The sequence below is a fragment of the Psittacula echo genome, assembly GCF_963264785.1.
Source record: "Psittacula echo genome assembly, chromosome: 2".
Classification (NCBI taxonomy): domain Eukaryota; kingdom Metazoa; phylum Chordata; class Aves; order Psittaciformes; family Psittacidae; genus Psittacula; species Psittacula echo.
This window is the reverse complement of record NC_137737.1, coordinates 34795949-34811458: the sequence shown is the minus strand read 5'-3', so window position 1 is coordinate 34811458 and position 15510 is coordinate 34795949. Positions and strand designations below refer to the sequence as shown.

Genomic DNA, 15510 nt, shown 5'->3' with positions numbered 1-15510 from the left:
GGGGTCCACGGCTGTCCCGTCCCCGTCTGTGTCTTCCTGTCCCCCCCGACCCCCTCACATTACGGGATGATGCTCAAAGCGCATTTCCTGTTAATCACGGGGAAATCCGAGAAGGGCCACTCAGCGAAAGTTCTCTCCCACCTCGACGTCGCCCCCATGGTGGCCGGTCCCTGTTTGGAGGCTCCGGACAACGGGCGGCTGGACCCTGAAATCCAACCTTGGGACCCTCCGGCATATCCTGACTCAGCCGGGTCAAGCACAGGCAGTGCCGCTAGAGAAAACACCAACAAACCCACGTTACTGATTTAGTACCGCTGTGTATAACGCCAATGAACTTGAGAAAACCGGGGCGCCGTCAGCGGATTTGGACTCCCGGGAAACCTAAGGGCTGAATGCTTGAAAACTCTGGCCAGTTCAAAGAGAGCTGGATTTCAGGAAATAGCATGACTTGTCTTACTCTGTATATTTTAACCCCATCAGGCAATCCAGTGTGATCTGGGAGAGGAGGGGGTAAGCAGAGAACCGCATACTTTCCCTCTCTAATCTGTTAGAGACATTACATTAATTAGTGTTTACTCCAGATTTACTACAGTAAGGGAGATAACAGTAGCTGCAAATTAGGCGTGCACTCTATAGATAACAATAAATTAATCTGATCTCCTATTGTTCTTCTCCGCTCCCTTTTACAGCAACTGTGCCCGGCCCCAGTCCTTCAGGCAGGCTCTGCCCTCGATGGGATTGTGATACAGGGCCCTTGAAATCTGTGGCCTGCAGGAAAGAAGCCACAATATGTACAGGCTAAAAGGAGAAGGAACTTCATAGCAACCTCATTATTTCAGGAACTTTCTGTCCATGGCTTCTCTGCTTTTCTTATATTGTGGAGGATTACAACCTAGTTTTCTGACATAATTTTGTTTTTCATAAAGACAAGAAAATGAGCAAATTTAATCCCTACCCCACCTATGTGGCTTCTGAAAGGCTGTGAATATCACCTCTCCCTCCTTCTTCAGCACTGTTCCTTTTTTAGAATCCCCAGTTGCCAAAGGATAAGTGGGTGCTTTAATGACAAAAAAATTAAAAAGGTACAGTTTGAGGCATCACCAAAGGACACATCTGCCACGTTTTAGAAACTTACAGCTACAACTGTTAGCAACAGGTGTCCTCATTTTTAGGAGTTTGTTCAGGTTATTAAGCACAGCAACTGTAATAAAGCATTTGTCCCTCTGGTAGGAAAGAACACATAAACAACATACGCTTTACATTTCCAGAAAAAAACCCATCAAAAGGCCATCCTTCTAATATTAGGAAACTCTCAAGTGATTTTAATATGACTAGAGTGATGTCCTTTAGCTTTCATTGGATTTTGTTGGAATTGCACAGAAAGTCATTGAAATGCCACTTTAAACAACAGCAGCAAAATGAATGCTGTCATGCAAATACCATTTTCCCTATTTCCCATTTCTTCTGTGCACATACACATCAAAGTCTGAGCTAAGCTCACCTATCCACCAGTGCTGCAACACAGTCCAGTATTTATTCGGCAGCTTCTTCGCTGGAACAGCAAAGTTCACTTAGATTAGGTGAATATCTGTAAAAACAGATAAACGTGAGTAAAAGAACTAGCACCGCAAGTGATACAAAGTCCTTTACTCACTGCCATCAGTGGAGCTAGTCATGTCAGCAGACGGCTCACCATTTCAGGATCATCAATACCAAGCTGCAGCTGTCCCTCCCACCCTAACCACATTAACCGTGTGCCACAGCCCACCCTCAGCTCAGTCCTGCACCCTATACCTGCCATCACCACCCCACACACTCTCTGCCTCCCTTCACCACAACGTTTGCGCTCCCACCAACAGCCTTGGCTCCCTGGAGCCCCTGGCCAGCTGGCTCCTTCCACCCCTTTCATCTGGCACCAGGACCAGCTGCTGGTGGAGTTTGGGGATGCAGCTGCCAGTCTAGATGATGGCGGTGTAGAAGCTGCATACCAGCAACTGGGAGGGGAGAGATAACAGCCAGAGGGAGGGGAAGATGAACTGATTTTAGTTAGCTGTCTAAGTAAAACAAATGCAAAGCCCAAGACCACTATAGGAGCAGCACTGGAGAAGAAAGATGTAAATCTTGCCTACTGCTGACAGCTGCTTACATCTGGTGAGTGGGGAGAGCAGAAAGGAATCTCTGTAAGAGGAAAAGCCAGAGGTAGAAATAGGGACGTGTGAGTGCCTATAGGGATCTTTGAACTGCCAGATAACAGGACTCATGCAGGCCCATTTTAATGGCCTGAGCTTTGTTCACTTTAAAAGGTCATGAATTCTGCCCCCACTGGTATTGCAGGAGAGCAGCTGTTAGGATCAGAAGATGCACAGGGGACCACTCTGTTTTAAAAAATCATAGTGCCCTATTTGGGATCTAAACCTCAAAAGTATATGCAACCACAGGAGAAGAATTTCCTACCTCCTTGCTCCTTCTGAACCCATCACTTCTCTTATGGGGAGTGCTCCATCCTCAACACCAGTCGTAACACCATTGACTCCAGAGACGCTTGTTGCAGGCTGGGCACAACAGCCCTCTCACGCAGAGCTGCAACTCTGTTTTGCAGACATAGCTACCAACAAAAGTTGCTGTCTGCCACTGACAGACTGGCTACTCGCCCAAGACACTTGACCTGAGAGCAGTTCCTTCCCCTCTCTACCTTTTAATCCAGTTCATTTATAGTTTTAATACACAAGTATGCAGGAACGTGCCCATGCAAACCACCTGCTGCTGCCTTAGCTGCTGGGAAGAGGAACACGGAGCCCAGAGATCCTGGTGTCAGAGGCAAACAAGAATCACCGCGAGGGCCAGGAGGAGCAGGAGGTGACAGGGGACCAAGACCTCACCCCCGGGCCAAACCACTAGTCCAACCTTTCTGCTTTTGCCCCACGGTGCTGGTGAAGCGGGAGGGGAGACACCGGCACCGAAGGGTCGCTGCAGCTCCCCGCTCCTGCCGCCGGCTGCCCCTCGGGGGGCCGGGCGGCGGGGCAGAGCGCCCTGCCCGGGACCGCGCCGGAGCGGCCGGACCCTCACTATGCAGGCAGGGCCCATGCCAACTCTCCGGCGGCGTGATTTAATCCGGTTAGGGGGGATTAGTGTGGCTGCTTAAAGGCCGGGAAAGGGGCGCCAAGCGCGTCGGGGAGGAAGAGGCCACCGTCGAGCACCGGGGCAGCCCGGACGGCACAGTGTGAGTGAGCGCGGGGGCGGGCCAGGGCGGCCGTCCCACCGTCCCGCTCCCGCCCGGGGGCTCCGGCCCCGGCGCCCTCGCTGCCCAGAGGTAACCCTGTGTCCTCCCTCCCTCTGCGCTTTGGCAGTGTAGACGATGCCAGCCATTAACATCGAGGACCTGAGCGAGAAGGACAAACTGAAAATGGAAGTGGAGCAGCTCCGGAAAGAAGTGAAGCTGGAGAGGCAGCCGGTGAGTGGCCGCAGAGAAAGGCTGCCCGGCCGCCGGGGCGGACGGCAGAGCCGAGGCCGGAGCAGGGAGAAACCCGTTACTCCTCGGGCAGGCTACAGGGGTTTATACGGCACCCGGGGCGGGAAGAAAGAGCACGTCGGGCAGGCGGCGGGGCCGGGTGCGGCGGCCCAAGCGCGGAGCCGGAGTGTCCCGTCCCGCCGCGGCGATCCTGGCGGAGGCAGGGGCAACGGGGCTTGGGGAGCCTCTTCGCAGGACAGCCCTGGGACGGGCGGGCTTTGCAACGACGCGTCCAGTCAGCCTCTTTGGGGCCAGGACCGGGGACGGTGCTGGAGACATACCACCTCTAGTGCCGTGCCGCAGCGCCAGTCCTTCATGGGGGTGGCCGTGGGGCGGGAGGAAAGGGGCGCGCCGTTCCCGGGACAAGGCGCCCGAGGGGCCGACATGGGCCCGCCGGCTGCGGCTGCTCCCGTTGCTTTTGGCACCTTTGGCTTCCCCTCCCTTGCTAGTCCCTGGAGCCCAGTGCCAGCACAAAGCAGGCTTCCCTGACGAGGGAGGAGCGCGTCAAGCTGTTTCCCTTCTCTGTAAAACGCGTTGGGACTTGGCAGTGCCAGGTAAGGGGGTGCTGTGCGGCGGGAAGTCTTCCTACGGCACCGCTCCCTGTCCCGTTACTGGACCCGTGCCGTCCCGTCCGGGACCGCACCGTATCCGCCGAGCTGCGGGAGAAGCTGCGGGGCTGCAGCCGCCCTCTGCCCTCTCAGGACAGGCTCTGCAGTGCCCGGGCAGAAGGCAGGACCCAGGGAGTGCTGGTGCTGGGCCACCATCCATCCATCCATTCATCCATCCATACCACCTCATCTGATAGAAACACTGGACTTTGAGTCATTCACACTGATTTTTCCTTTCCGCAGGAGAAATGGTGTCCAGTGAAAATTTTGTATTTTTGCAATTTTCTATAGATGAAAGACATGCAGGACTGATCTTGCTCCATAATAAAACTAATACTAATTTTCTTTAATATTCTTATTTTTTTTTTAATTCTGCATGCCAGTATGAGCAAACTACATCTGAACAAATGCTTCTAGTTAGGACTGAAAATACATTTATATGAAGGAATCAGTGGCATTAGTCATGCTAATAAATTGCACGTGTAGGTATTTAGTCCATAAAATAAGAAAGCCACATTCAGTTTTAGGTGTCAGGTATCAGTGACTGTGGATGTTACAGTACAGTCTAAAGCTCCACCAGTACTGAGGGCTTCAGAACCAAGTACTGTAGATGTCTGTGTCATCTCTCAGAGAGCTCTCAAACAACTGAAATAAACTCTGTAGGATGTACAGATTTTGATTTTAATAATAATAATTTAAAATTCTTGCCTTTTTGTTTTGTTTTTGAATAAACCAGAAGCTTGTTTACTTCAGGGAAATGGGTATTTTCACATCACCTGTAGTAAAGCACAGACAACATCTTCAATTTTAGTAGTGCGTTACAGAGGAAGTCTCACTGTGAGACTGTAAGCTGTGTTGTGGTTGTCATAGTCCTGTGGTACCTATATGGCTGATACAAGGACAGGGAAATGCAGAAGCCACACTTCTGTTGTCACCAGAAGTAAAAACATTTAGCGAAAGTTTTCTTCACCCTTTCTTATACCTTTGTAGCACTATGAGCAAATGTTCTTTGGAATAATTTTTCAAATTAATAAAAATGTCTGAATGTGTATTTAAGCAGACATTTTTTTCTTATATGTGAAAAAGACCCTGATAGTGCAGACTGAAGTAAAACAAACCCTGGTCCTGCATGTGCGTTGGAGCACAACTTTACTATAGTATAAGGTGCCCCAGTTGGAATGAACAGTGTTTGTAAGGTACACAAGAGCAAGGCACGAGTAATGGGATTTGTATTTCCAAATTCTTTGCTGTAAGGCAGCTAGAGGTAGTTAGACCTTATTTTATACATCACTTAATTGGAAACTAAATTCTTTTTGGTGGCTTAAAGCTTAATCTTGCACAGGCCACACTCTGTTGGTTTGTGATACAGAAGGTAAATTCATGAGTTCTCTTATTATGCTTTTACCTATGGAGTAAAATATAATTAACAAAGAAGCCCTTAAATTAGAAACACTAGTCATCTGGTGGTCTGGCCAGCAGCTGGTTCCTGCTGCTGACTCTGCACTGCTGTGCCTCTACAGGGATTACAAGTGGGAAGGGAGGAGGCGCGGACAGAGCCAGGAGCCTGTCCTCAGACATGTCACGCATTCAAGCACATAAGGACAGTTTCTGCTGACAGAGAAGGGAAACTGAGAGGTGTGTGTGGACAAGGATCCTCTGGAGCTGGTGGGACTTGCTTGCGTGCCCTCAGGCTCCACTGGCACTGTTACTATTATGTACTGCATGTGCTTCCTCCTGTCTCAGTGAGCAAAAGTAAACCCATTTCTTCTTCCCAGGCGGTTCTCTGTGGGCTTACCTACACCAGTGCTAGTCTTCTATGAATGTCAAGCAGACTGTTATGCATGTTATGCTCTCTCGTAACACAACAGGCTGTTTTATTAACCGTTGGTCAAAATAACCACAGGTAACCTGTAAGTAAATTGTCTTTCCCAGCCAGGTCTTTACTCCCATTCATGACCTACGGTAGCTATTATAGGACCGCAAGGTGAGAATTTGTATTGCCACTGAAAAAAATAATTACTGAATGCTTTGTCTGGGAAAAACATGAGTCATCAAGACTCTGAAATTGAAAGTTATAGATCTCGAACCCATTGACCGTCAGTAAGTCACGCTGATGCTGACGGAGGGTGTGATCTACATCTTAAAAACCTGTATTACTTTATTTAAAAAAAAAAAAAAACAACAAAACCCAGTTTAACTATGCAACAAGTGCTGTTCTGAGTGGTATACACATTCGCAGTGGTACTCACGCGTTCTGTGAATATTGGGCTGTGAAAAAGTGGAAGGAAGCTGAGTTTGCACATGCTTAGTGCTGGCTTTGTGCTCAGATCTTGTGTATCTGGTTGGACGTGCACCGTAACGCAGCTGCTTCTCTGTTCTTTCCCTCGAGGTGTCCAAGTGCTCCGAAGAGATCAAGAACTACATCGAGGAGCGCTCGGGCGAGGACCCACTCGTAAAGGGGGTTCCCGAGGACAAGAACCCCTTCAAGGAGAAGGGAGGTTGTGTCATCGCTTAGGAAACCCACTCCGGCTCCTGTCACCAGAGCAGACACTTGTACCCGTAGGGAGTCACTAGCGTGTCCCCACTGCCGCCGGTCTCCGTGTTGAACGGCCACAGGAGCGGATTTCTAATTTTTTTCTAAATTCTTTTCCTCACAAAAATAAAGAACCCTTTCCCCTGAAAGCAGCCGAGCCCCGCGTCGCTCGCTTGGCACGGCCGGCTGCCCCCGACCCCAGCCTGGCCGCTGCTCCTTGCCCGGCGGGGCCGGCTTTTCTGGTTTCGCGGCGCCGCTTTCGCCACCCATTTATCGGTCGCTTCATGGCTGTTCGTTGTCATTAAAGAAAACCTGTCGGTAACCCGAGAGCGTGCCATGGCTTGCAGGGGGAGAGAGGAGCTGGAAGCGAGGCGAGGCGGGGCGGGACGGGTCGGTGCAGGGCCGCCTTTAAAGCTCGCCGGGCCGGACCAGGTCGCGGCCCTCTCCGCGCGGAGCGGAGGAGATTTCGCGGGTGCTGGCGGCTATGGCGCTGCGCGGCGGCAGCTCGGGGCGGCGGGACGCGGGGTGCGGCAGGGACAGGCCGCAGCACCACGACTTGCGGGCGGCCCTTAGGAAGGTACCGGAGCGGGGGTAAGCGGCGGGCAGGCCCGGGAGTGCCACGGGACACCCAGCGAGCCCCCCGGAGCGGTTCGGGATGTGTTCAAAGAAGTAAAACTTCTCCCTGCTAGTGTAAACAAACTCTGTGCTCCCCGCGTGTGACACTGGGGTAGCGGAACACTTCCCTGCTGCGCGCTGATACGGGTGAGGGCACTGTGTGCTGTCCTTAACAGCTGCAAGGCGAAGGGCTGTTTGTGGGTGCAGAGCACGAGAAAAGGCAGAACAAGGGCCATTTGTCACTGCACCTTTGCCAGAAGGGGAGCAATGGCAGGTTCCAGTAAAACCGAGCCATAAATCAAGAGGAAAGGAGGCACTTTGGTAAGGTACCATGTGCGTTGAATGCCAAGTGATGACCTGCAAGTAACGGTGGTGATGGTGAACTCTCGTATGCTCCCAGCAGTGAGGTCAGTGTCACCTGTAGAAGGCTGCAGTATAATTAAGCACACCTGTCAGCTGGAGAATTTATTGGGAGGTAGAAAGTGCTGGTGTGGCCCATGCTCTGGGGCTGTGTCTGCATTTAAACTATGAGCTGATGAGAAGTGCTGGAGTTCAGTATTTACTACAAAGAGTAAAAAGTTAACTGCAGCAGTTGGAGCATTGCTTCCAATTGGAGCAAGCACGATGTGTCTTCAGAGATAGGTGTTACAGAATGTAAGGCCTTGGCCCTGATTTACAGGTGGGTAAGTTTACAAGTTCTAGTTGGTGGTGCAGGGCTCTGCTGTAGCTTTTTAAAACCAATATGCACCTATGTGACTATTTCTGAGTTATTTGAATGTTATTTTTTTTTCCCCCCAGGAATTAACTTTCATATATTCAGTGTTGAAACAAGACAGCACAAAGGCCATTTATTTAATCAAATTTTCTATTACTAAAATAAAATGTGTTATCATTGAGCTTTAGCAGTTGTAGGCTCATCTTCTGTGTTACAAAAAAGAAACCTGAGTACCAAGGAAAAAGATGTATGACCAGTGTGTTTCCTTAAAACTCATTTCATTAGTTTAATTTCTTATGCCCTTCTGCAAAGCGGAAATAAACTGCCGGAGAAAGAATCAGTAGAACAAGTTTGAAAGGAATCCTCTCTCTCACCTGGGTTAATAGTGCAGGATTTTGTGGCTAATACCACACTGTCAAATTTGTGCTGATCTCATCTGGAGCAAGCCTTTGCTCTTGTGTATCTGTGGAGCCATCTGCCTGATGAGCTTGTTCCTGGGCACACTGTTCTCTGTTACCTGCCCAGGCCCTACAGCTGCATTAGTGAATATCAACGGCCTTCTGAAATGCAGAGGACAAGGCCAGACTTTATGAAGGCAGTAATCCAGATCTGGAAGATCTTAAAGTCCTGCTTGGTCACAGATAGGTTAAGGCAGGTGTTGTTTTGTATCTCAGGTGTTTGCAACTGTGTGTTTACTGAGGGATCAGATGTAAGGAGGTGGGGGGAAGTGGCTGTATTAGTATCTGTTGGTGTGCTGTGTGACACAATGCTTTTATTTACAAATACAAATATTTCTCCCCTTGTTTTTATTCCCTCTATGCCTCTTAAAGTGTAGCTAATGGTATGCCCTACCTATCTGGGTTTAATGCAGATAATTGCACTGTGGGCTAAAAAGGAATGTGATGCTACATTTACCACACAAATCCCTGTGATGAATATATCGTAGAAGATATTACAACAAGCAGTATAAGCCCCGTTTTATTATTGTCCTTTATTTTACAAAACGCTTGTATATCACTTATTGTACATTTTATCTGATCGTATAGGAGAAAAAATAACCCAGTAGTTTATGTCAAATCCAGTCTGATGTTGTTCACCCCAAAGGTTCTAGCAATCAATTTTTGCTTAAGTTAAGCCTGTTCTCAGTGTCTTTAGGATAAACTGAAAAGTCTTCAGGAGGGAATGACCACTCCAGATCTGTAACACATTTTAAGTGTACCTGTTATGTAATTTGGGACATTCTTTCCACTAGCTAAGTTCAGGTGCAACTACCCGAGAAATTGGAGAAATGAGCAGGGCAATTCCATGAGTAAGAAGTGTTATTTGCCTCCATTAGTTGTATTTTTTAGTCTATTAAATTAATGTATTTTAAATGATCTGTAATTTTCCAATTGTTCTGAACAGGATGAGGAAGAGACTCTTATAATTCCAGAAGGCTGTTTTTAGCAAGGGTATTGAAATAACCCTGTGAGTGGTTTCCTTTACAACTTTATAGGTCACCACCCTTCCTCTTGGAAATCGAAAACGTAACTTTTCCTTAACTTGTTGAACATTGCTTGCAGTGCACTGGTATCCTACAGCTTGCTGCAGTATTTAGATTACAATATAACTGGCTTGAAAGAAAAAGATTTAACCTGCTTTGTTTGTGTATGCATAATAGTATGCATATACATATGGAATATATACATGCTGTCTATTTTTTGTTTCCTCTGGCATTAGTAGCAGGAGGCTTTGGGAAATAGGTTTGAGAAGGATTGACATATATTTTGCTGGAGTTGCATGTAATATAAATGAGATTTAATTTCATACCTAGTAGTGACTTGGTGTAGTTACGTTGTATTACATCTCTGTAGGATGAGGGGGTTTTCCCCTGACAGTGAGATTCTCCCAAAGGACACAGCTGTCTCATTTGTCACTCTTGGCTTGTATGTCATGAGTTTCTGTTTACTAATACATGTATTTTTACAAGATTTAAAGCCCCTTCATATTAGAGCATGCAGGATCTGAATTGAATATTGACATTCATTGTAATTTTCCAGTAAAATTGCTGTAAATTCTCTGTCAAAAGAATATGGCTCTTTTTGACCTGCAAAACACTGAAGGGTGACCATCATAGCCACTAGAGCACCTTGGATTGAGTTGGTTTACTATATTTCTAGCAAATCGTAAAAACCAGTCACTGAACAGCAAAGTAGTAGGTTGATGGTGTTACAAATGAATCAGGTAGAAGTTGATCTCTCACTAAATTGGGAGAGAGAAAAGACACAGCTGACTCTGCAAAATACGTGACTTGCATCTGTAATTTTAAAATCTTATTTATCAGGCGCCCAAGGTAAAAGTTGCAGGAAGGTGGCAGTTAATTGAGACTTTAGTAAGGCTCACAGATTTTGCACTGAGTGCCCTTATGAGGGGAGCAAAATGTATCTCCAGATTACAGGGAGTTTGCAATAGCCTTTGTGTCTGGCTGAAATACAATATAAACATGTGGGTGCTAGTTCTCTTGCTGGTATAGATACACAGCAATATCCCTGCCAAGAATTTTTGGTGGTAATTTAACAGAGAGAAAATTTTCATAATAGAATTTTGTTGTTATTGGAAGGGGCAGCTGGGATACACCACAGCAATAAGCAGAACCATCCCATACATTCGCTCGTGCCCTACCAAGAGCTTCTTTTAAATCGGTTCAGAGAGTAGAAGAGGAAAAAAGAGCTTCAATAGTCAAGCAACCTCTATAAAAAGCTTTTTCTGATAATCAGAATAATGTCATTTAATGTACAAATACTTCATTGTGTAGCAAAAATGCAGTAAAGGCAATTATATAAGCAATGCTCTTATTTGTTACTTAGTGTCAGAGTAGTGCATACTACTAGATTGCAGTTGCTGTGTCCAGACATTGGAGTTTTTTCGTATTCTATATTCATGTTAGAACACATTTTCACTGCATCCAGCTAAACTTTTCAGTGAGCATTGTTTAGTAGAACTGGGCCTAAGGGGTATTTCTGTGGCTTGGGTCTAGCTATTATATTGCTTTATCATTGTCACATCTGATTGGATTAGGCAGTGGTTACACACTTCTTATAAGCCAACTAAAATCGTGTCTTAATAAGCGGTTTGTGACTGGGTAAACAACTGGGATTTATATAGGTTTTGCCATGACTGATCAGAATCTTTTGCTCAAATCTTTTTTACGTCACATTTGCTTGAAATGCACAATTAATTCTCTTCCCCTTCCTGTGTGCCCATACTAATGAATGTGACATCTCACAGCCAGGCGACAGGGTGTTCTGAAAGCTCAGCTGTATTTCAGCTCGCCTTGCTCTGGACTTTGAATTTCTGGGAGTTGGGGTTTTTTGCTGTTGTTTTTTCCTCTCTCTTTGGGCTCAGGAGGAGAGTAAAGCCTACATCCAGCTGCAGTCCTTGAAGATGAAATTTGATAGATGAATACTGATAGGTTAAACAAGGAGACTTCCAGGATGCTTGGTATGCTGCTTAAAATTATTTGCCTTTACGTGGCCGGAAGTGTGCATTTAGACAGTGGTTGTTACATTTTCAATGTCCTTTAACAGCCAGAGATCCCTGGTCACTAGCCCTTGGTAGTACCAACTCAGCTGCATGTACCTTAAGATAGGTTTCAATGACAAATTTTTAACTTCTCATTGAAAACTTAGAGCATTAGTTTGTCTGTAGGAGTTAGCCAGGACAAGCTTAATAACGTTAAGTAATTCCAGAAATGCCATTATATCTGCAATCTGTTGTTTTATATATGGCAGCCTTCAAAGGGTGATAGGGGAAAATGGCGTGCGTGGCACACTGCACTTCTGAAAGTGCTACAAGTGTCTGAAATGGTGAGATGCAGAGACCCTAAGGAGAAGGGAGCAGTGTGAAAGCCAAACCGTTGCACCTGAAGGTGTTCTTTGGTGGTGGATGTCTGTTTCCTGCCCGTGCCACATGCCAGGCCAGTTGGGAAGAATGTGCTTTTTGAAAGCTAAAGGACAAAAAGGCTGGAGTATGGTATATGCTCTGATGTACTCCTGGTCATGCCTGAGGGGGTGTGGTCTGTGGCACAGCTGCAGAACTGGCAAGATTTTGTCTGTCATGAGGAGCCTTCTTTCTCCTCTGTCAGCACTGCCCAATCCTGCTGTGGGCAGGAGGCTGGGTTGGAGATGCTCTGCGGTGTTTGAGAGCAGAGCTGCTCTGCAGGCACATTTTGGAGGGTTTCTTGGGAGCAGGTCCTCTCAGACCTGTTGTCACAAGCACTGATGTTACAAGTGTGCGGTGGAATAAGCACAGTATGTTGTGATTGTGTTTTTGAAGGCAGAATAGGAAATTAGTCATCATGGATTTCCACTCTAGCAACAGCTTCAATTACAACTTTTAATTTGTCATTCTTTGTCTTCCTTCTACTCCTTGCAATTTTCCTAATAATTGGCTGAGGGCAAAAAGTGTCTCATTCCTCAGGAAAAGGTTAGGCTAGGCTCAGTGCTCAGGTGCTGGACTAGACCTTTTATTTTGTTAGCATGATGATGATGTGTGCCCTCTGCTCCAACAGTGGTGCTTCCAGATGTGTCAGCAGGGTGGGGAGGCTTCCAGATGTGCATAGGGTGGGGAGACAGCACATACTTCTGTATTCCCTGGTGGTCTTGTAGGTTTTTAAGTTTTTGGTAAACGTTGGCAAAAAAATTGTGGTTGGTTCAGGGTTTGAGGGTTGTGTTTTTTTTGTTTCCTGGAGTAAAAACTGTAGCCAGATATATAGGACAAAGCAATTTGCAGTGTTTGTGTTTCTGAATCAGTTATCCGCTTTGCTTTATGTATTAGGTATGTTGTGAGGACTTGTGTTGCAGTTGCAGGGAAGAAGCACAATGATTTAAGCAGAATCATGTCGAGTTACTTCCAAATGAACAGACCAGGTGAAATTGCAGAACACTCATAAAGTACATGCATTTCCCCCCCCCTCCCCCCGAAAAAATCAGATTTTATAAAAAGAAATGAGGAGAAGTATGTTTTATTATATAAAAGATGCTGCCGACTCTTACGTTAGAGGTTTTCCGTCTGCTATTTTTTTTTTCCCCTTTGAGAAAGAGAAAATTTAATCTAGTAACAGTTTGTTCCTGTATTTGCTGATCTCTGCAGCCTTTGGTATCCAGCGCTGTAGCAGATTGCACAGTGCCTTTGTTACCTGTGGCACGGCTTAATTGAAGGTACAAAAAGGAATTGTAGTGCTCTAATCAATGAATTTTAAATACGTCTTCCCATTTCAACCATATGTTTTCCAGCACATAGGAAATTTTTCTGGTTTTCTCTTGTATAAGCACACTGAATATTGTTTTTAAATCCACTGGAAGCTTCTCTGGAGACTCAGCTCTGGCCACAGCTGTGTGCAAATGGCAGTAGAGAAATCCAGATGTGAGCCAACATGTTATCAGCCCCTTTGAACTGTCTTTATAGTGCAAAGCTAGAATTACCTTTTTTTTCTTAATTCTTAATGTCTCAAGCTTACACACTGCCCACTGGGAAAATGAGAAAGTTAAACAACATGAAATCTGTGTGTATTTATATCTAAGTGCGCACACATGCACAGAGAAGTTTCAGGGGTTATGTGTAACGTAGCCGACATAGTTGATGTGTCTCCTTCTTTATTCTGGCAAGTGCTTAGTACATGTCCAAGCAAAATAAAAGATCAGCAGTGTAGTCCATTGAAAAAGAGGCTGGTGAGCATTAAATGCCTGCTATGGAGCCCATGCTCAACCAGGTACTTCAGTGTGGTCCTAACCTTATCTTTGTGTAATCCCACCAAGGCAGGGGGACTAGCAATGTGTTCAAATAGAGTAGGTGGAACCATTATTTTGCTTTTCAACATCTGTTTAAGGTTTGCAGGTATGGAATTAAAAAATAGAGAAAATATAGTTGTATTTGACTTGGCTTTCCTTACTTCTTTTTAATGGTACCTTCAGGTGGCTTGAGGTGTCCTTTCCATCCAGCAGGTTTGGTTTGGTTTTTTTTTTCCACTGAGTGGGTCACATCTTGCCCTGCAGGCACGGTGTGGAGCGGTTGGGTTCTGCATACAAAATGCCTTAAAAGTTGGGGAAACCAAAAAGCTGAAAAAGCTTAAGTCCAAATTACTTCATTTTTGTTCTTTATTTTAATTAAATGGATATTTTGCCTTTAGGACTTTTTTTTTTGCTGCTGGGTGTTTTTCACAGCATCATGAAATGAATATCTACACTTCAGCTGAACTTCTTCAGTTCAACCCCGTATCACTGTGAAAAACATTTTCTTGGCTTGTTCTCAGCAACAGTCTGGTGACAGCTCAGAGTACAGAGGTTTCCCTGTCGTCATTGAGGCCCAGTCCCGAATCCCATACTCAAATAGGGTAAATTCCTAAGTCACAACCAGAAGAAAGTGCACTATGTATGATCAGGCCGGGTTAGCACTGCAGGGAGCACTTCTTGCCTGCTGTGTGGTTAAATCATCTTTGTGTGATGGGGTTATTTTTAACCTGTTGTGGTCTTCCAAGTTACATACTGCCTCTGGTTCTGCACATGACATCATTGGAGACTGTATGACTGCCTCTTCAGCTGATTGCTGCTGATCCAGGCTTGCCACCACCAGGCTGGGTGATCTAGGCACTAGGATCTAGGTGATCAGGAAGCGCCTGGCTCTGCTAGGGTCTCTTAGCATGTGTCATGGGGACTGGAAGCACAGGAGCAGCTGCCTGGAGGGACCTCATGAGGCAGGAGGAACAATAGGACCCTGCTTTGCCGACCACATGCCAGTAGGTACTCTTATCAGTGAGGTGCCATGACAGAAGCATCATTCTCTCCACAGTCTCTCTAGTAGGTATCAGCTACGAGGAACTGAGCTTCTCTCGCTTACCTGGATTTGTCCTGGTTCTGTCCTCAGTATGTTTCCCCATCCCAGTCTCTTTCTCTGCACCCTTTCCCTGACTTTGTAAAGACTATTACTGGGAAAGGATTGGCTGCCAAAGTTTGGTTAGGGCTTTGAAGGAGTTCTGAGGGAGTTGAGGAGGACAGTGGCCTATAAGCCCAGAAGCAAGAAGAAGCAGGGAATATACACTAGAAAAGTCATTCTGGTGTGCTTGGGATAGAATCACAGGATGCCTAGGGTTGGAAAGGATCTTAAGATCATCAAACCCCCCTGCCATGGGCAGGGATGCCTCACACTAGACCATGTCACCCAAGGCTGTGCCCAACCTGGCCTTGAACACTTCCAGGGATGGAGCATTCACAGCCTCCCTGGGCAACCCATTCCAGTGCCTCGCCACCCTAACAATAGAGAACTTCTTCCTTATATCTAACCTGAACTTCCCCTGTTTAAGTTTAAACCCATTATCCCTTGTCCTATCACTACAGTCGCTAATGAAGAGTTCCTCCCCAGCATCCTTACAGGCCCCCTTCAGATACTGGAAGGCTGCTATGAGGTCTCCACACAGCCTTCTCTTCTCCAGGCTGAACAGCCACAACTTTCTTAGCCTGTCTTCGCACAGAAGGTGCTCCAGCCTCTGATCATCCTC

The 15510-nt window shown here is 46.5% G+C and overlaps 2 protein-coding genes across 2 annotated transcripts in view; both read left to right on the top strand.

Annotated features, from left to right (window-relative positions):
* Window positions 1-3354: 3354 nt before the first annotated feature.
* Window positions 3355-6695, top strand: LOC308217557 (guanine nucleotide-binding protein G(I)/G(S)/G(O) subunit gamma-11). Its single transcript, XM_080610694.1, has 2 exons — window positions 3355-3451; window positions 6506-6695. Exons 1-2 carry the CDS (start codon window positions 3356-3358, stop codon window positions 6629-6631), a joined length of 222 nt encoding a protein of 73 aa, XP_080466820.1. The 5' UTR covers window position 3355; the 3' UTR covers window positions 6632-6695.
* A 438-nt stretch (window positions 6696-7133) lies between these two features.
* The window catches only part of LOC308216901 (putative acyl-CoA dehydrogenase 6), a gene marked incomplete at both ends in the record, with an annotated part of 83889 nt that continues 75512 nt past the window's right edge, over window positions 7134-15510 (top strand). The window contains 1 exon segment of the mRNA XM_080609611.1: window positions 7134-7226. Within this exon segment, the coding sequence (XP_080465737.1) occupies window positions 7134-7226 (93 nt within the window).